This window comes from Corvus kubaryi, unplaced genomic scaffold (genome assembly GCF_017639235.1).
Source record: "Corvus kubaryi isolate FWS band 111438036 unplaced genomic scaffold, C.kubaryi_AGA036_p1.0 134, whole genome shotgun sequence".
Taxonomy (NCBI): Eukaryota; Metazoa; Chordata; class Aves; order Passeriformes; family Corvidae; genus Corvus; species Corvus kubaryi.
In genome coordinates, this window is record NW_024580668.1 from 6,509,408 (window position 1) to 6,530,897 (window position 21,490).

Here is a 21,490-nt window from a genome sequence, read left to right on the forward strand (position 1 = left end):
ATTAACACCTAACACTGAGCAAACATTAAATAGCCAAATCACAATACGGGGGTTTGTTTCACACAGAGGAAATCAAGCTGAAAAGCCATTAATCTTTATTTCATGTTGACTGCAGAGCTTCTGTTTTTATTCCCTATCACTGAATGAAATCAGCATGGCATGAGCTTTTCTCGGAGTATTCACTGCACATGCCAGGCTGGAAACACACAGAGAAGTTGATGTTTATTGAAGGGACAGAGCCAGCTCCGGCTCTGCGTGGGCTCCTCTTTATGGCCAGGAAAACGGTGATCTAATGCAGCCAAAACCAGTCCATGGGAAGATGCTGATTCTTTCAATGGTTTCCTTGGAAAAAATCAAGTTTCATGCTTGGTTTCTTGAAGAATCGTTCTTCATTTCACTACACTGAAAATGTGCTGTTTGGCAGTGCTGGTGCTGCTGCTGCTGCTGCAGGCTCCAGCCCTTCCTGCCTGGCTTTAGGCCCTGAGGGGAGGGAAGGAGCGATGCTGCCCCTGACCACTGCTGGCAGCAGGAGACTCCATCAGCACTGGAGCTGCATCCTCTCTCAGAAATAACACAGGCTGGAGGAAAAACCCCTTTTGCTGCAAGAGTGGACTGGTTGAACAGGATATGATCTCCTCCCAGAGACCCTTCCAGCAGTTCAGCCACAGGAAGACCGAATTCCCAAGGATCCTCCTCATGGCAAGGGGTTGGATCTTTGAGGTCCCCTCCAACCTGAACCATTCTAGGACTGTGAGATTCTGTGAATCCGAACATGGGAGATGTTGTCCTGGGGGGTGAAGGTGATCCCAGCTGGGGTAGGATATTGAGCACTTTCTAACCCAGGGACTACTTAGGGGGTTTATGGGTTGCTGAAGCAGAAACCTTGGGATGGGGGAAGGGGCTGTCTGTGTCCCCCAGCACTGTGGAGAGCCGGCATCACTCCTTCCCTGCAGCCAGAAGGGATCTGTGCCCTGAGGGAGAGAGAGCAAAGTCAGTTTACATGGTTCAGCAGCATCATCGTTGCCAAGATACGAAACCATACTGCTCTATTTATTGATTATTTTGTTCTATCATGCAATCTATCCAGGCTTCAGAGTGCTGAAAGCAGGAACAAAGGGAGTTTGTGAGCTGTGGGACTCTGATTTAACAGCACCCACTTCAATAGCAATCCCTTGACTTGGAAAAGTCCTAAAACTCCCTCTTTCAAAAGGAGCTTTGGCCTTGGTACTTCTGCTACCACTTTTGAGCAAAGGTGTCATGAATCCCCAGTTTAAATAGGCAAGAGCACAGGTGCTGCAGCCACTGCGGGCCACTCAAAATAGACATGACAATGAGGGGCCCAAAAAACCGTGTGCCAAACACCCATCAGCATTCCACAGCACAAGCACTACTTTCTTACAGTCCATCTCCGTTCCTTAAGCAGCACCAGGACTTTTGGGTTATGGGCTACCCTTCCCACTTTCCATTTCATAGAACCACAGAATCATAGATTGGTTTGGGTGGGAAGGAATTTTAAAGGATGTTTCATTCCAACCCCCTGCCATGGGCAGGGACACCTTCCACTGGACCAGGTTTTTTCAACCTGGCCTTGGACACTTCCAGGGATGGGGCAGCCACAGCTTCTCCGAGTAACCTGTGCCAAGGCCTCACCACCCTCACAGGGAAGGATTTCTTCCCGCTATCTAATCTAACCTGACCTCTGGCAGTGGGAAGCCATTCCCCCTTATCCTGTCACTCCAGACGCTTGTCCAAAGCCCCTCTCCAGATCTTTTGGAGCCCCTTTAGGCACTGGAAGGGGCTTTAAGGTCTCCCCAGAGCCTTCTCTGGGCTGAACATCCCTAGCTCTCTCAGCCTGTCTCTGTAGCTGAGATGCTCCAGCGCTTGGAGAATGTTTGTGGCCTCCTCTGGACTCACTCCAACAGGTCTCCTTTTCCCCTTTCTATCCCTTCTTCAGCCTCCCCACCTCACAAGCAATCCTCACCATGGAGATGGGACAGCTTTCCCTCCCACAGCTGTTGCTGCTGGATTCTACCCTCCATCCCTCCCATCTCAGCTCCGTGGTTCTCCTCAGCAAAGGAGAAGGCCAGGGAGTAGGAGCTGGTCCTTCAGACAGCCCTGGGCAGGGCTTGGGAGGTGAAGATCAGGGGTGTGAATTACCGGCTGCTTCTGCAAAGTCACGGCGATGCAGCTCTGCTGCCACAGAGATTCGCACGGCAAACGCAGCGTGAGGCCACGAAGGCACAGCCAGGGCTGCGGCCTGGGATGTGTCCGAAGCAGATGCTCCTGCTGAAGGAAGGAGAAATTTTCTTCTGCATAAATACCCACAAAAATAGCTGAGGGGGAGCACAGCAAAATGAGTGGGAAAGCAGGCTGGAGTTTTTCTGTCAGAGCCTGCTTTGCTGCCAGTCTGAGTCTCTCTGCTGAACAGATATCAAAGGCTGCACCCACACCAGCTGCTGCTGGAGATCCTTTTCATTTAAAAAAAGAGGCTCTAACTATGGAATAGCCACCTTCCCTATAAAGCATTGCAGGGTGAGAGGCATCCTTCTCTGGACACGCATTGTCCTACCCAGCCATGATATCCCAAAGTACCCAGAGAGAGATTGGAGCCCAGTGACAGCTCTTTAAAGAGTTAACAAGCCTTCTTGTGGGAAAAAAATAGAAAGGAAATATAATTTTTTAAAAAAGACATATTTACAGTCTAGCTCCTCATGAAAACACCTTGGAAAAAGAGACATGGCAATTGCTCACCATCAGGCAGTGTCTTCATCAGGGCAAGTCTCGAGCTTTGGAGCAGGGAGCACCACAAGGGCTCAACACATCTTTGGTCTTTCTGCAGTCAGGGTTTCTCCCACCTGCTGAAGTTGTTTCCAGCCCTGGGGACCAGGCTTTGTGGGGGACAGAGGCATTCAGAGCAAGGAAGAGGCTTTGTGCCTCCTGTGGGCAGTGGGCTTGGGGAGAGGGATTTCAACTGAATGCTCACCCAAAACAAGTAACCCCCATCTGATCTGCAGCTCGGTAAAGGAAAACCCAGCATCTCCCCAGCTCAGGTCTTCCCATGGCATAAAGCCACAGACCACAGAATATCCAGAGCTGGAAGAGACCCACAAGGATCAGAGACCAACTCCTGGCCTTGCAGAGAGCAACACCAAGAACTGCACAATGTGCCTGAGGGTGTTGCCCATCCAAACCTCAGTGAAGGTGTAAATTCTGCTCCTTATTTCTGCTGTTAGAAGTTGTGATTCATGGAGGGGGGAATGTTGTGGGCTACGGAAGAGGAGGGGAGATGTGGTTCTTGCAAAACCAGAGATCTGGCCAGGCTTACCAAGAGCCAGGGAGCTGCTTGGGGGAGAGCTCAGTCCCCAGCTCATCCATTCCTCAGCCTCTTACAGCACTTGATTTCAGCCAACAGCAGCAGAGAGAAGACTTAGCACATTAATAAATCCCATAATACTGAATAAAGCACTTTGGTTTATGGTTTTGCTGTAAGAACCCACCCCTGGATACTTATAATTAATTGAACTAGAAGAAAAATAAAGATTTCCATTTTTTTTCTCACCAATTAACTTTTTCTTTTTTAAGAAGAAAATCACCACTGCTAATAAAAAACCCTCTCCTGATATTTACCTGCTTGGGTAGGAATATTGATCTCTGTGCAGAAATCAATATTCCTTATCAATATTCCTTATTGCACATCTCACTGGCTGATCTATCTTTCCTACAGGATATGGCCTTGGCTTTATTTTCAGAGCAGTTCTGCAATTTATTGTTCTCCCAGGTCATGCTTAACCCCATAACTCCAGGGAAGTGTGGGGAGAGGATGTGGGAAGAGCTTGTTTTCATCCTTCAGCAGACTTCACCTCTAACAGCAGCAGCTGCCTGCACTGCTGCCCTGGCTACACATCACAGCTGCCCTTTGCAAGACCCAGGGACCCAATTTCCAGCATTTTCACATCTTCTGTTCCTATGTTAACTACAGACAAAGTTTCCTGTGTAACAAAAGTTCCCACTGGTCTCCCTTAAAAGGGATGGGCTGAGACATTCCTGATCCACCCAGTTAACTCTTCCAGATTATCATCCAAGGCACAGGAGTTTTTATTGTCCTTTATTAAAGCACACAAGTAGCCACCTAATTGTCATTTACACTGCGGCAGTTGTAAAAATCACACCAATACAACCACTTCCAAAGGGAATTACAGAGCCAGCACTAAAGCCATCCAGCTGACCATGAGCCTGTAACTCCAGAGGCACAGTACAATAAAGTTTTGCTTTCAGGTGTTTGCTGCTCTTCTTACAACAAACTCCACTGAGCATTGAACAGAATGCCTAAACACATTCACTGCAAGGGCCATGGAAATACCCAAAACACACATTTATTGAGTACTTGAATATATAAGATCGTTGCAGCATAGTCATTATAACAAAATCCATATTTAAAAAATGCCAAACACGGGTATATTTTTTTCAGAGGACATAAATCTATTTAAAAACCCAGCCAAGAACAACAAAGGGAGGGTGGCTGTTCCTCAGCCAGCCACCAATGAATGTTCTCCTGCTCCCTAAGGGTAAGAACAGCCCGGCAGTCAGTTCCCAGCTTCAGCCCCAACCATTCCCAGACCCCATCAGACCATCCCACAGCAGAGGGGCTGAGAGGACCCAAGATCACTCACTGCCCAATGCTGTTACTGCACCCACAAATAACATCCCACCTAAAATCCAGTTTTTCCAAAGGCATGGATGAAGCTTGCCAGCAATGCAGTTCTCAAGGAGCTGTTCTTCACATGCCTGGGGTTTATATGGGATTTTCTGGTGAGGGCTCAGGGATTAACATCCACTACAAAGTGCTTAAAGTGCCCAGATTTCCTCCTCCCTCCAGATTGGTCAGGGGAAGTGCTAATTGCAAAGTTTGCTCTGGTATCCATCCAGATTCCCAATCAAATGCTAATCAGCATCAAAATCCTCCCAGCTTGAGCAGTTTACAAGGGATCTGGGTCCTACACGTGGAACACTGGAATTGCATCTATATTTTAAGCCCAACCATGAGGGAAACACTACATAGAAATATAACATTTGATTCCTTTGTACAGCATATATAAAGAACAAGACAGCATTAAAATATTGGCAAATCAATGCATTAAAACTACAGAATCTCATAGACCAGAGCACAAGAAATATATTCACATTGGAATCTGTACAGTCTGGACAACGCTGCTGGTTCTCAAGTTGAGAGACCTCCCCTCTCCAGGTGGAGGTTGGTGATTTGCTCCCCCGTCAGCACCACTGGCCACCACTGCCCGGATTTCCCTGGGCTGTTGTGCTACAGGGAGAATCCCAGCCTGCTGCCCTCCCCAGCACAGAGGGCATTCGGTGGTGAAACTCTTTGGGGAAGCTTTTGTTATCGAGTGAAATGACAGGACATTTCATTTTGCACAAAGCTCTGGCCTACTCTGGGAGAGGAAAATCAATCCATGGTTGGCAGGAGGGCTGGTACCTGGGCAGCATTTCCCACGTGCTCTCAGCATCGTGGATCTCATTTCAGTTAAAAACATAAAACAAACCACAGAACCCCACGTTTTGTATGGTTTGTGCCCGCTTATCCCATGTGGAGCAGGTGGCACTGGTTTAGGCTGCCTCCTCCCACCAGGAATGTCCATGTCTTCTGGAAGAGCTGCCATTCTCCCAAACGGCTTTCCCCAAGACATAAATACATGTGTCTATAGGCCACTTCATTCCTTCCTCCTCTCACCGAGGAAGATGCCCAAGGCATGCTTGGTAAGGAGAAATCCTACATGTATCTGCACCTATTCCACTACAGACATGTATATACAGACACATTCTGTCCATTATTACACTGGAAATACAGAGTTTAAAAAAAAAGTTGTAGCAGCATGTAAATGAGGAATTGTGTTCATTTCCTCGGTCTTTTTTCTTCCTCCTCTTTGGAGCTATGTCATCAGTTCTGACAGTCCCTTCTCTCCCTCTGCTCCCCTCTGAGAGGGGGTTTCACTGCTGATCCCATCTGCAGGAGCTGGCGTTTGAAGGCAGTTTGAATTTCTCTTCCCGTCAGCTCCCTCCTCTCCCTCCCTGCATCCTTCCCTGCACGATGACTCATCCTGGAGATGATCTTGGGTTTTGTCTGATGGCTCCTGCCCACTTTGGCTGCAGCAAAGTCTGATTTCAGAGCGATGGCACAGGAGGAAAACCCGCACAGGAGCGCCTGGTGAGCCACGCGAGCCGTTAACATCTCCGCTCAGGGAGGACAAAAGCAATGCAAGAGTTCACATTTTGTCTGTCTCCCAGCAGCAGAAGCATAAGCCCCAGGAGCAATGCCTATTTTAAACCCTTGATTCCCAAACTCTCAATAATGTTGCAAACCCCAGGGTTTTGCAGGAATCAAAGGGCTGATTTCAAACATGTTCCATAGTGCAGGATGCACTGGAATTAAAAATGCATCAAATGGGCTCACTTTCTCTGCATGCTCTCGCAGTATCCGGTTTTCCCAACCCCCAAAATTGTTTCCTTGGTTTCTCACCTCTCAGTTTTGAGGCCCTGCTAAAGGGCCGTTATCTGAGTTAGTTCTGACGTGGGGGTGGTCGGACTCTGCTGGGCGACAGCCACCATGGGGATTTCCATGCCTAGTCAGGCCGGATTGTTAGTCCCCTCTGAGTTCTTGCAGGCATAGGCAACATCCTTGGCAATGCTGCACATCCTGTTGGACATCTGGAGCTCGGTCCTGAAGGCAGTGGGGAAGCAGAACTTCTTGAAGCACGCCTTGAAGTTCTCATCCAAGAAGGCGTAGAGCACGGGGTTCAGGCTGCTGTTGGCGTATCCCAGCGCGGTACAGAAGCAGGAGATGGCCAGCTCCAGCTCGCTTTCTGCCTTGGCACCCAAGCACTGCACCAGCACAAAAATCTGGATGGGAGTCCAGCAGACGATGAAGACTGCCACCACCACGAGGACCATGCGGGTGATGCGTCTCAGGTTCCGGTCCTTCTCCTTGGAGCCCGAGAGGACACGGACGTTCTTGAGCCGCCTGATCATGAGGCTGTAGCAAATGGTGATGATCAACACGGGGATCATAAAGGAGAAGAGAAAGACACAGATGCCAAACACTGGATCCCAGTAGTCCACGGGAGAAGGGAGCTTAATTAGACAATCAATTTCTGCAAGAGTAAAAAAATAAAATGGAAAGGAAGATCAGCAAACACAGATCAAGCAGAAAAGCATCTGCACATGCAGATTAGTTTAGGTTAGTTAGGTTAATGGTTGGACTTGATGATCTTAGAGATCTTTCCCAACCTAACATAACAATTCTGTTTAATACTAGAAAATACTAATTCTGCATTTAATACTGGAAATTCCAATGTTATGTTTAATACTGGAAAATCCAATTCTATGTTTAATACTAGAAAAGCAGTAGCAGTGATACAGAGAGGCAGGGGCAGAAAGGGAAGAGTTAAGATGATTTTACAGCAGAGACCTCACCCCACTGATGAAACTGGCACCCCTCTCCCTGGCCCCTCCTGTCCACCAGCACCTCCCTCCCTCAGGATGCAGTTGTACTGACCATTGTTCTCATTCTCTGCAGATCCCATCACCATGGCTGGGATGCCAAAGACAGAAGCCAATGCCCAGATGCAAACATTGACCACCTTGGCCTTGTGGGGCGTGCGGATGTCCAGGGCTTTGATGGGGTGGCAGATGGCGATGTAGCGGTCCACACTCATCATCGTCAGCGTGAAGGTGCTGGTGAACATATTGTAGTAGTCGATGGAGATGGCGATCTTGCACAGGACATTGCCAAAGGGCCAGAAGCCCAGGAATGTGTCTGTTCCCTGAAAGGGCAAGGTCATCAGGCACAGGGTGTCAGCCAGAGCAAGGTTGAAGATGTAAATGTTGGTGGCTGTCTTCATCTTGGTGAATCTGAAACGCAGGAATGAGCAACGATTAGAGCTCCACCTGGCCCTGATGGGTCAGACACTGAACTTTACTGAAGCAGATTCTGCTCCTTTAGGAAGGAGGTGCTGTATTTTCTTACGTAGTGAGATTGGCCACACTCACCTTTCAACCTCCCACACAGATCAGCCCATCTCCTACAACACCAAAAATGATCCCTCCACAGTCAGTTCCATGGGCAGGAGAATCATTCCCTCAGACTGCCAGTGAGCACCATGAAAGCCTGAGGCTCAGATGGTGTTTCTCAAAAAATTACTTCAATAGGGCCAAGTTAGGATTTCACTACCTATGGCTTCATTATTGTAAGTATTGGTGAGAGCTTTAGCCAGTACGCTGGTTTGAAAGGTGCAGGGGTAAGCTGATCAGCCATTTGGTGTGGACTCATGGCCAGAGAGCATGGCTAATGTGAGCTGTGAAATCAGAATGGGCAACATGGCCAGCCCTGGTCAGCCAAAAACTGTTGAGGAGCTAGGTTTGAATCAGAAACCAAAACATCACAATGGTTCTTCCTAAAGAAAGGAATAAAGTCACGAGTCAAACTCTACTTCAAAGACTTTTTGTCATTTCAGTATTACTTTTACCACATGAACCGACTGCCCCAAAGAAAGTCACCTTGCTCTAATGGCAATCATCTCCTTTTCACACTTGGGAAATGATGCAGAGCCAGCTGTGACCACGTATCCAGGGGGACGTGCAGCATCTGCAGAAATGGAAGCTCAACAGTGACTCTGTAGCTGAATCTAACATTTCAGCTCCAGGATATTCCTCTCATGGGCAGAATAAGAGCTCAAATAGGTATAATTTTAAAACTACAGCTCATCCATCATTTACTCTACTAATGGCCTTAGCAGAAACGTCGCCAAAAATGGCAGACAATGATGTTATTAACAGAGTGCAAGTTCATTTGAGGGTAACGCTTCTACCGTAAACTGCTGCACTATTTTCAGCCTGATATGTGTTAGAATATTAAGGGGTCTGATTTGACCTAAAAAGCTCTTTTTGCCAATTTGATTCAGAAAAGCAAACCCACAACTGCCCTTCTCAGTGCTGTGCCCTCCCCTGAGGGTCTGAGCTTCTTCAGCTCTTGATAAATGATTTGAATCCTTGGCAGAACATTATCACTGGCACATTCTGAACCCTGCTGGGACACATGGTGACGTGGCCAGGTTTGCAAGAGAAGCAGACAGGGGAGCCACAATCCAGACTATAAAGTCTTTTTTTACCTGCCTTGGAGCTCTAAGCTGGGCTCCTATCAGAGGTCTGAAAGCAGCTTCAGAAAGCAAGACCAAATGATCCTACGTTTGACCCTGAAAGCCAAGGGAAGATTTTGGAGGTGATCACTGATAGAAACATTGTTGGAAATACTTTGAGATCCCCGCACAAGCCTGAGTGAGGCTTTGCCTGGCCCAGAAATCAATCACAGGTTCTTAGAAAGCCAGCCCAGATAAACTTACATAACCAAAGGCAGTAGAAGGAAAATGCCAGTGCCTTTCCTTTTGTGATGGAATGAATGAGCAAAAGCACTTTGCAAATCCAACACAACCAGGCAGTTGCCAGGGCTTTAAGCTTTGGGATTTACTAAGGAGAATTACAGCAAGCTGCAGTGCCCTGAACTCCAGAGAAGCATCTCAGGGTGGGCAAGTTTTCCATTCTTGTTTGAATTCTTGCACTTGACATAAACGTGGCAAAGCACAGGGGGAGGAGGTGGGTGTGTGGGTGGATTCACTTTCCTCTCCAGGTCAGCAGAGGGGGATTAAAATGAAATCACTGTTTTATCAGCTCTCACAAAAAAAAAGCATTGTCAGCTCAGGCTTTAGGAAGTTATTCAGTCACCTAAGACTGTGGTAAGGTAAAGGCAAAGGTCTCCTGGGAGCTGCAGTTTCCCCTGAACACCACAAACCTGGCTGGGCTGGCTCAAGCTTCCCGAAGGTCAAGTTTGTTGCAGTCCATCCTTCCAGGAGGGCTGGAGCCAGAGGCAATTCATCAACATGCCTCTAACCCTGACTGCTTTCACTGATGTTATAACTCAAGGGAATAGCAAATTTGAGCAATGGTGAGCAACTTCACTGCAAAACAGAAAAACTTAAAGGTTGTTTGGGTTTGATTTTTTGTCATTGACCAGTGGGAGAAACAAGCAGCAATTCACCCACCTCCAACCTCCATCCAGCATCCATGGGGGTCAAAGCTGCTTCCCTGCACATTCCTGTGTGCCCAGGACTGAGAAGTCTGGGGCATCTCAGCCAGCCCTGAACTCAGGGTGTGCAGATCAAACCTTCAGCTCCCTCCCACATCCCTCCAGCCCCACTCCTCCCAGACACTTGTCAGCATGAATTCAGGTGCAATTGCTCTGCCTGGCCCTGCAAAAGCCCTCAATGCACAGATCCCTCTCCTCTGCCTCCTTCCTCACCACCTCCTCGAGGTTACAGCAGAGCCACCTTCCCTCTCTCCCACACGGGACACACTGAGGTGGCTGTCCCACCACTTCCTTCAACACATCTTCCAGTGGAATTTAAAGCTATTTTGCACTTTTGAAAGGGGGGGGGAATTAATTTACACCTAATTAATTACTTCTACACCACTTTCTCTACATGCTGAGAGCCAACAGTCATTGTCCCAACCAACCAATGTTCCCAAACAATTCCAGAATGTTCAGTACACACAGAAATCAATCAATCATTTCTCTGTGGATTAATGTCTATTTCTTTTCCTCCAGAACTGAGAGTGTTCTGTCTCTTAATCTGCACAAAAAAAAAAGACAAATTAAACTCTGAGGCTTTAGGAGGCACATCAGTTTCTTCCTCCATGACACAGCTCTGCTGCAGATAAGCCTGTGGATTCCATGGAGGACATTAACTCCCTGCTGGGCCACTTTCTTGCACTCTGCCACAGAGGTAATTTCCTAATGGAGCATCTCCCACAGGGTGGTTCTCAGCTCTCCATCCAGCTCCCCCTTTATCACAACAGTAATTGCTTTACTCTGCTCTCCTGTTCTCTCGGATGCTGAAGCCTGAGAGGAAAAACACCTGGATATCAGCTCAGAACTCATCTTCCCCCTCCTTTTTGTTAAGCGGACCCTCTGGTTAGGGGAGCACACAATCTGGGAGAGGAGATTAAGGGCAGGTCATTAAGGGTAGGTAGGTAGACAAACCCTCTGGGCTTTAAGGACCTGTTCCTCACAAGAATGGATTCTGCCCCTGGCTGAGCCTCAGGGTGAGCTGCAGACCTCTTGTTTTAGCATCTTTCCCTCTTTGCCACCCAGCCACAGCAAGGCTGCAGGGCTGGGGCTAAGGAGCAGCTGGCTGCAGCAAACCCACAGCCCAAAACAGAGCTGCAGACACCAGGGGCAGAGGGACCAAAGCAAAGCCTGCAGCCCTGCAGAACCCTGAGCTTTATTTCCAGGAGCTCTCTGCCTCTTGGAGCCTCTTGATTTTAATATGTGTAGCTTCAGCTAATTAGGATGCAGACAGTGTTGTTCACCTTGAGCAGCTCCCTCCATCCCCACCTCACACCCCGGCAGCAGGGACAGCCTTTGCCCCCATCTCTGGACATGCAAAAAAGAGCAGAAAAGACCCAAGGAGGATTTTTACTGAGCTGCTCCCACCCTGTGATGGTGGAAATCAGCCCCACTTCTCTCCCATCTCTGCTCCCAGCCTGCTCCCAGCCCTCAGGTCCTGTGAAGCTGATATTTGATCTGGCACGTTCTGTCATGATTTGTGTCTCCTCAGCCGTCCGCCCACACTGTGCTCTCTGCATCCCTGCTGCTCTGATCACCATCCCAGAGCCCCCTCAGCTTAAAACTTCTGGCCAGCTTAAGATGATTTATTCTTAATGGTTCAACAGGCCCTGAGCAAACACACAGAATTTGAGAAGGACAAATTTAAATCAGTCTGCACTCTGAGGCCAGACACTACAGCAAAAGCAACCACCAACAAGGCACCTAAAAGCCTATAAATTACCCAGCAAGACAGGGACTGACTAGGAGGTGAAAGTTAGGGAATCTGCAGCCAGCCAGGATGAGAACACACGTTGGTGTTTTCTTGTCCCTGAGTCTCACTGCTCTGTCTGAGGGACAGCTATGAAAAACCAGCCCCACCCTGCGCTCCAGGTGTTCTCTGGGGACCAGTGTGGATGGTGCTGCCATGCCAAGGGAGGAGGCTCTGTAGCTGCTGTTGCAAAGGCTTCAGCAGCTCACCCAGGGGCTCCCAGGGATGCTCCCACATCCCTGAGCAGGTGCTTGGACACCAGGAATGGTGCTCTGGTCTAAGAAGGGCACTCATCATCATCCACCCTGCAGCAGGATGCTCTTATCCCTGCTCGTGGGTCAGATCTGCCTCTGCTGAATTGCTCATGTCCAAAATGCACCTGGGAATTGTCCAGTCTCTGAAAAACACTGGGAACCAAGTCCCGTGTTGAACACCACAGAGTTACTACTGCATATGGGCAACCCCCTTTCACCCACCTCACCACAGCCAGGTGGAACAAAGAGCCCTCCAACACACCCTGAAGCTACAGGACCTGTGTTAGCAGGGGCCAGATGTGGTTACCATGGGTCATGTGGCTGAGCCCAGCTCACCTGGACTCATGCAAACCCAGAAATCAGGGAACTGCAGACCTGTCCTCTGTAGCCATTATCACAGCAGGATCCCCTCCTGCTCACCTGACCATCCTCCCCTGGCTCCACTCACTTTCCAGGGCAAAGAGACCTTGGGATGGGTTTCATTCCTCTATAAGCTGCAGTAATTTATGTCTGTTTATTTTATGTTTCAAGGAAAAATTAAGAGGCAGACCTGGAGACAACAAAGGTCTCAGATGGCCCCACTCGTGTCCACTGGGTCCCCACTGTGTGAAGCACTCACTTCATTTCAGCTCTGAGACACACATCTGGTCCAGGCTTTTCCCTTAGAGAGATTTCTATTAAGGAATCAGGATCTCTGAAATGTCATAATTAACTTCATTTCCCCTGTCTCATCACAGCCAGCTGCCCTCACCCCTATTCTCGGGGACTGAGGCAGTTTTCAAGCAGAATGACAGCTGGCACAGCATCCCCTGGCAGGCTCATGATGCAGCACCTTCCCATCACATCCTTCCTCCTAAAGCTTCACCTGGAGGCAGCAGATGAAAAGGGCCTAGACAGCACTAAACTGCCTAAAACATTGCTCAAAATGCTCTGAAATGTGTTCTGCCACAGAGAGAGCTGAGCATCCCCAGGATTTTGCCAGGCTCCCGACAGAGAGCTGCCATAGCAATTTCTTGCTGCCCAAGAAATGAGGCAGCATTCCCATGGGGGTTTGAACAGGAGGAAGGGAGTCCTCCAGATCCCCACTGCTCAGCATCACAGCAGCTGGAGACAACAGAGACTCCCTGGACTAGAAGCTGCACCTTGTCCCTCCCATGGCACACCAGTGGCTGGCAGGGATTTGGGGTCTCTGTCACCCCCCTGTAACAACACCTGGGTCAGCACCATCTCCAGCCCCATGAGCCAGCCCCACCCCCGGGGCCAACAATTCATCTGCCTTCCCCTTTGCTTTCCTTCCTAAAAACAAAGATCTTGGGCAAGCAGCCTTGTAGACTTCAGTTAATAGCTAGGAGGGATTTCAGCAGCCTGGTTTCCCCCACTCTCCCCCCAAACCCTCTGTTCAGCTCCTTGTTTCACATTCATTAAGAAGCAGAACAGGAAATATATGCAGAAGAGAGCAAACAGCAGAAGGAGGAGGGAGGGGAGGCATCGTCTCTGCTGGCAAGGAGCTCCAGGATGAGCCAGCAGAACAAAGCCACAGACGAGGCAGGTTCCCACAATAGACCTTTTACTGTCCAGGAAATCGTGTTCCTCACAAGAGCCCTTCTCCATTTTACCCAATTAGTGCTGCTCAGCACTGGAAGGGATCGACAGTCACATGATGACTGTCTCTATAAATTAATCATTCCAAATGTTAAATCACTCCAAATATAATAGAGATGTAGGCTGGGTTCTACAACACAGAGGAAAACCTAGAGGAGGATTTGAAGCTGCACTTTTGTGTGAAATACCAGATTTAAAAACTTTTCCCTTGGTGCTGCAAAAAACTCATTCAGGAGAAACAAAAAAATGAGCTATCCTGAGGCCTCCAACTTCCTCGAATGCTGGTATTAGAGCCTATTTATTTCCCAACTCCCTCAAAACTGGGAAACTGTTATTGTCTGTAACACCACCAGTCTTCTTCTGGAAGAAAATTTTCCTATGGGCTGTGTAATGTGTTGAAGCCTGATTATCCTTGCTGAAGCATGGAAAGAAAAAAGCTTGTGTGCGGTGCTCATTACCTACAGCGATAGGGGTGCATCACAGAGGGTTTGTCGATCATTTTTCCATTAATGGAAGAGATTTATCATTAAGAGCCCCAAAACCCTGTGTGGACTTGCCAGCAACCAACTTCCAACCTACTGAAAACCAGGTGCTATTCAAGGTGTGAAGCATCAAAGCTCGAATCTGAGGAGAAAAACCTGTGTTTGAGAAGTTCATCAGCATCCTCCTTGTAGGGCCACCACTTGGCAGCTCTGCATCAATCTGTGTACGTGGCCAGGGTCAAAAGTTTGATATTGAGCCCAATTCATCCTCACACCTGCTCCTGACCTCAACAGACAGGGCAAGGAGAGAAGAATCCTGGACAGAGATAACCAGAAGTTGTTACTCATCGACTCAAGGGTCATTGCCTTGGCTATAACTCAGTGTTGGTCTCAGCTCAGTACTGAGCTCCCAGGGGACACGGATGGGGAACAGCAGCTCCTACATGTGCTCTAGCTCAGTTATAACCTCCCCAGCACACACTTTACAAGGGGGCTCTCCAGGCTCACCGAGTTTTTTGGAAAAAACAGAGGTGAATCGCAAAAAAGGACTCCCCAGATAATAAAAACTTATGTTGGCTTTTATGTATATATATGGGGTTTCTGAATAAAGGGAAATAGAGAAGTGGAAAAGCCTGAGGGCAACTGGAAGCAGACCCTGTCTTCAGTTTTCAATTGCTTAAAAACTGTGAAACTAGAGGACACACACAAAATGAGGTAAATTCCAGGGGGGATTCCAGTGCTAAATCCCACTTTCTTTTCCTGAGTTGCCTTTATCCAACTGGAAAGTATCGAAGTCAAAAAAGGTGTGGAGCAGAAGCCAGTATTTTTCCTGCATAGCCATGGCACAGGTCCACCCTGCCCAGGACACCAGTTTGGGACAGTTGGGTTACTGGTGATCCTCCAGTCCCAGCCCTGGGATCAGCAGGGCCAGCAGGATCCTGCCATGCACATCCCACCAGACCTCTGCAAACAGGGAAAAGATTTCTGCCCAGACTTCTCCCTGCACACATTAAGGTTCATGCACGGGGTAAGGACTCCCTTCCTCTGCTGCACACGGGCTGGCATTCCCATGCAGCTACATCATGATCACCATCATCAGACAAGGGCTTCCAGCTTCCAGAGCCTCACTACTCACACACTTACACACACCCACAAACTGCTCCAGTGATTGCTACTACACTGGGAAGGAACACGAGGTCTTCGGATATGGCACCAGTGTGCTGCAAACCTCCTCTCTGCATCTGCAGACTCCCCAGGGCTAAGGGGATCCCTTCTCCCTGCCATAAACTCCTCAGTTAACAGAGCACAGACAGGCAGCCTGATGAACAGTCATGTCACTTTGTCCTTGGAGCAGAGATTTAACCACCCTTCACCAACCTCTGATACCAAAGACCTAATTTTGCAGCATCTCCCCCAGCCAAGTTGTAATTATTCAGGAGAAAGGTGCTTTGGAAGCAGTTGGGCTCCTGGCAGGAACAAGACAATCTCACCAGTGCCTGAATACCTGCTAAACAATGTCATCTTCTGTTGGAGGATTCAGCCTGTCTTTTCTTGTGCTGGCAGCATCCACCTGCACCAGGAATCTGCTCCAAGATGTGGATAAAATGGAAGCTCCCTCCTTAACACGCAGGGTGCAGGGATCAGAAGGGGGATGCTGGGGTTGAACATAATTACAGCCCTAAGAGCTGCACAAACTTACTCTGTACTTAGAGGGCAAACAAGGTTTCTGATTCCCAGAAACAGAAGAGTTTGAACCACAGCAGAAGCAGACAGGAACTCTCAAAATGCCAACAATTGGCAGGGAGGATGGAGTGGTGCATGCTCTGTGCCGTCCCTCTGCAAAAGTCTCCCCCATTCTCCTGACTTCAGCACAAGGAGCCAGAGAAGTTGCCCTTAACTCTGCAGCATCCTCTCACGTCTTATTTAAGTCTGCAGGCTCCACAGAGGTGGAAGATTTACATTTGTGATTTTTCCCCTGTAAAAGTAAAAGGAAGCTTCCCAGCAGGCTCTTTCCTTTGCAACAAGGTTCAGCTTTGGAAAGAGCCAGCTCCCAGATGGAGCAGCACCTGCAAACACAGCTGGGGTGCCGGACACAGCACAGGAAGGAGAGGTCCCATTAAGGAGCCAGCACACCCTGGCAGTGGAATGCTCCCAGCACGTCACCCTCCCCAGGGACATCCAGCTCCCTAAAAAAATTTTAAAAGCCCCATTTTTTTTGAGCAGATCTGCTCACTCTGTTCCATTCTCTGGGTTAAACTTTAGGAGGCACCAGAGGGCAGCTGAAAACTGGCAGAAACCTTCATCACAGCCTAGGAAGGGAAAAAAACAGATAAAACCAAAACAATAAAGCAAATGCCACATCGTTACCTCTAAAGCACATCTCAAGCCCCAGGGAAGCGCCTGCCTGCTTTACCCGCAGCAGGGATTGAGGGAGGGAAGGTCTGCCCCGCTCCCAGCTTTCCCTGGAGCCTCCCTGGTGTCCTACCTGACGATCACATACATGACGGAGCAGTTGCCCACCAGCCCCACAATGCACACGATGGAGTAGACGACCACGATGGTGATCTTGATGCTGAGCGGCAGGAAACCGTCCCCTGTGCTGTTGTTGAACCAGTTGCTGGGCAGAAAGCTCAGGTTGAGCATGGAGGAGTCATTCAGCAGCTTCCTCAGGTCAGGGTCTTCAAAAATGTGGGCAGGGAAGAGCGGGTCCATCCCGAAGCAGCAGCCTGCGCCAAGGACCTGGGGCAGCAAGAGACACCTTTAAAATCTGCTGATCAAACGGGTGGCGCGGGACTGTAGCGAGGCGAATGCATGAGAAACGCCGGGGAAGGGTGATTTATTACCAGGGAGAAGGATGATTTACTGCCGAGGAGCACAGCCCCCCTCCCCAGGAGCATTTTAATGGGATGCAACCCTGAGAGCCTGGCGCATCCCGAGCACACAGGGATCACGCACATCTCCACACCGCCGGCGCAGGGGACGTGCCGGCTGCACACATCATCCCTTCTCCGAGGGGCTGGATGTTCCCACCTGCCTCTCCCATCCCTGCGGGTCGGTGAGTCCCCCACATGCGGTTTTGTGCCCCCAGACCTTCCCCTGACGCCCGTGTACCCCGAGAGCCACCGCGGCTCCGGCACGACCCCACCGGTCCGTATCACGACAAAACAGCAGGAAAAGCCCGAAGTTGGCAATAAACCCCAGCCGGCTCCGTACCTGCGGCAGGTCCCCTCTAGCGCAGCTCCGGACCAGACTCCACTCGCCGGGGCCACATCCAGCACCCCCGAGCCGGGGGATGGGGGGGACACGGGACAAAGCCGGGGGCTCCGCAGGTGGAGGAGGGGAAAGGGCTGCTCTCGCAGGAAGGGATGCTGCCAGCACAGGGGGCTGCACCCCGGAGCCCACGTTTTTAAGGAAAAGGGAGGGATGAGGGAGAGGGAGGGAGGGAGGACGGAGGGCGGCTGGGCAGAGCCAGGCTGCCGGGCTGCTCCTACTGCGTAAGAGAAAAGCGGGAGGGGGAAGGAGGAAAAGTGGGGGGGGGGGGGGGGGGGAGGAATGATAAATAACCAAACGCAGCGAAGGGAAGGCGAGCCCACACCTGCGAGACACGGGCAGCGTCCTCCCCCCGCCCCGGGGGAGCTGCGGTGGCCTCCTCGTCCCACCCTCGGCGCGGCGAGGGGGGACCAGCACCCCCCCCCCAACCTCCCCAAACCCACCCTGCCGCAGCCCCCGACCCGCAGCCTACCTGGGGTGGGCCCCCAGCAGGAGACGCTGGGAGGAAGGGAAGAATCGGGAAAGGCTACTGGGAAGATCGGGATTCGGGAAGCAGATTCCTCCCTCCTCTGCAATTGTGCAACCTGAGCGCTGTTCTAGCGCAGGAGCAGCGGAATGGGGAATCTGACCTAGAAACTGGCGAAAAAAATACAAGGAGGAATGAGAACTACGGGCAGAAAATTGTTATTATTTAACATTCTTCTGGCAGCGCTAGCTAAAGGTCATTTTGGTAACCCAAAACATCCTGCACTTTGCATCTGAGTTAGATATTTCAGAAGCTGCAGTGCTAAATTCCTTACCTCAAGGTGGGGTGATCTACACAGACCCCTCAGGTACCTGCACTTCCCAGTCTGACTGGGGGACGTTGACCCTTGATAAACTCGGGGCCCAGGAGCTGCAGAGCCCCCCAGGTGGGCCAGCCCCCAAACAGGGTGCACAGTTTGATCCCAGATCAGAGGTGGATTGACAGCTGAGAACCAGAGCCCCCTGCTCTGGTGCCTCTGGCCATCTGCAGTGTTTCCCCAAAGAAGCCATTTCCCAGCAGTTTGGGGAAATTTCTCAGTGTTGCAGGCACAAGCAGAGACACGCAGGTCAGAGCAAATTCAGGGCACACTTGCCCAGGAGGTGGAGAAAAAGAACATGTGCTCTTGGGCAGCAAAGCTTTCTTGTCTTCCCAGCCCACAGCCAGCCCAACACAGAGCTCCTGGGGCCCAGCAGGCAGCCAGGGCTACCCCTTTGTGCTCCAGCTCTCTTTTAATGGATGTCTGGGGATATGTAGCACAAAAGCTACACCTTCTTCACCAGGAACACAATGCTAAGGTATGGTGCTGCATGGCAATTTTCTTGAAAGCTCCAACAAGAGATTTCAGCTTTAACAGGGACAAGGGGAAAAAGCATGACCCAGAGCTCCAGCCCTCCTGTGGAACAGAACAGTCTCACTGCTTCGAAAAGTGGGGGTTCGACAGTCCATTAAGGGGAGTGTGAAATAAATATTAGACCAGACATTACCTTAATTGTCAGTGGATTGATTTCCAAAGGCTGAAGGAAGGACAGCAGTAAATCAGTGCAAGAGCTCCCAGCTGGACAGCCCAGGAGCTGATGGGAAGAATATTTGCAAATTCAGCTCTGCTCCTCTCTGCTGGCTCTCACCCCAACAAATGCTCTCAGCCCTTCCCACACTCCCTTCATGTTAATGCAGTGCAGCAAATACAGCAGGTTCACCTATTTCTTTATCTTGTTGTAGCTTTCTTTTTCGCCTGAGATATGTTTCAGAAAGGCTGCTGGAAAAGGGATCAGGATTGCACTTTGAACTACTGACAGCCAAGATATGTGTCTGGGAAAAACATTCTTCCAAAAATTCCCCTCATCCATCCCTCTAGTTTCTCCTCAGTGTTCATCCCTGCCCTCCTTGCATGGGGAAAAGAAGCCCAGGAGGTTCATGCTGCACCTTCAGTCCCAATCCTACTGCTTCACATGATTTCACCACAATTATAATTCAATAATGGTGAGATTTGTCCTTCCAAAATATCTCATGGTATCTTAACACATGCTCCTCTCAGGATCCCTGGGATGAGAGGAGGACAATCATCTCAAGAGCAGGATTGTCAGATTTTCTCCTCATCAGAAGTCCCCTGTCCACTGGGGTCTCTGCACCAAGGCCAGGAAGAAATGCCACCTAAATTTTATCTGCATTACCCAAACAGGACTTCTCCCTGCCTATTTCTTTAAAAAGCAGATCAACTCTTAAGCTTGAAGGTTTCTTAGCAGACAGCAAGGAAACAAAAGCTAAGAAAAGAACAAGACAAAAAAAGCCACCCTTCTTCCAGGTGATGCCCAGAGAGCCTTGGTGGAGGCAGAAGATCTCACACATCGTTAGGAGATGCTGAATTTATAAGAGAGAGTCCAGAGCATCAACATGAAGTGAAAACACTTTCCACTAGAGCAGATTTCTCCAAGCTCCATCCAACCTGGCCTTGAACACTTCTAGAGATGGGGCAACCACACATATCTTTCCCATTTCTACCTCCAAACTCCTGGAGCATCAGCACAGTCTACATCAGCTGTGGATGAAAAATCCTTAACTATTTCAAGATAATCCAGTTCAAGTGCCAATAATTGCATCTTCTGCTGTTTCAACCAGTTTAACTTTACAGACATTGTTCCTAAACGTGGAGAACTTTTGCTGATTCTGCAGAAAACAGCCCTCAGCCACCTGCATCTCATAACAGCAACAGCCCACAGGGATTTTTTTTCTGCCTTTCCTTTCAGGAGGTGAAGACGTCTGCATGTCAGAGCTGTTTTGCCACCTTTAGCACGGTTTGTCAATCTGTTTAATCAAGGCCATCATAAGCAGAGAATTAATTTTGCAAGATGTGAAATCATTTTTTCATGCAGGGAAAGAGCACCTGGGCTGGAGAGGAGCAGGAGAAAGTCTGGGGGGATGTGGAGTGTGCTGGAAAGCAAAGGTTCAAAAATGCAGCTGTCACTGCTGGGATGATGGGCACCTGATTAATGGCTTGCCAAAGGCTAATTAGCTAAATTTGTACCACAACCACCGGTAATGGGTGATATTTGTTCTTAGGACATTAATGATGACAAAGATTTAGCAATGAAGTATCCTTTCCTAAGGCAGGGGAGTTAGAACAAGATGATCTTTACAGATCTATGGTCAACTGTTAGAGCATCAGGGAAACAAGAAAAAAAATAAACAAAAAGACATAAAAATATGAAAACATTTTTCTTGAACCCTAAAACCCACTTTTCCAGAGCAGCCTCTACAAGGAGACTCAATGGCACTTCACCGAGACCGTGGTGACAAATTCTCTTCCTTGCATGGTGCTATAAATCATGTAACAACACAAGACAAGAGAGATTCCACAACTGGATTATCTGCCCTCCATGGCCAGCAGACTCATTCAAAGAATGAGAAATAACATCTATTAAGAAGGGGACATTGGCTTCTTCAATATTTCCAGTAATACATATTCATTGTAGCTTTTGTACTTCCTCAGTCAGACTCATTTTAGAGATGGCAGAAGCCTCTGCAGAACCTTTTCTGCACTACCAAGCGTCAGAACGAAAAGAAAACCAGAAAAAGTGTTCCCAAGGAGCAAAGTGGGGCCTGGGGACAAACACACTGTGGGAAAAGGCATCCTGCTGACTGCAGCTTGCATTGGGATGTTCCCTAAATCCCAGACCCAGCAAGGGGAACGGGGTCAGTGGGATGTCACAGGCCATGTCCTACCTTGTTCAAAGTCCCAATCTCCCTTCCACAATCACTGAACTTCCCGGGAAGAGCAGATCTGGGACAAGATCTCAAGATGCAAATGGCAGGGTGATGGTCCAGCCCATATCAGAGGTGACTGATCCCGGTACACCCCATACACTCTCAGACCTAGTCACAAATACAAGCTCAGACATTCATACAGATTTTAGCTCAGCC

At 49.3% G+C, this 21,490-nt stretch overlaps 1 protein-coding gene and 1 long non-coding RNA gene across 2 annotated transcripts; one reads left to right on the plus strand and one right to left on the minus strand.

The window, feature by feature from the left end:
- Positions 1-1,527: 1,527 nt before the first annotated feature.
- LOC121673651 lies at positions 1,528-20,265 on the plus strand. Its single transcript, XR_006019267.1, has 3 exons — positions 1,528-1,571; positions 16,213-16,223; positions 20,005-20,265. It is a non-coding gene; the product is annotated as an uncharacterized LOC121673651 (long non-coding RNA).
- On the minus strand, positions 4,080-18,158 carry OPRL1 (opioid related nociceptin receptor 1). Its single transcript, XM_042047209.1, has 5 exons — positions 18,020-18,158; positions 17,491-17,767; positions 16,763-17,016; positions 7,568-7,923; positions 4,080-7,163 (listed from the first exon to the last, which is right to left on the minus strand). The coding sequence occupies exons 3-5, from the start codon at positions 16,987-16,989 to the stop codon at positions 6,640-6,642; spliced, it is 1,107 nt and encodes a 368-aa protein (XP_041903143.1). The 5' UTR covers positions 16,990-17,016; positions 17,491-17,767; positions 18,020-18,158; the 3' UTR covers positions 4,080-6,639.
- Positions 20,266-21,490: the final 1,225 nt, after the last annotated feature.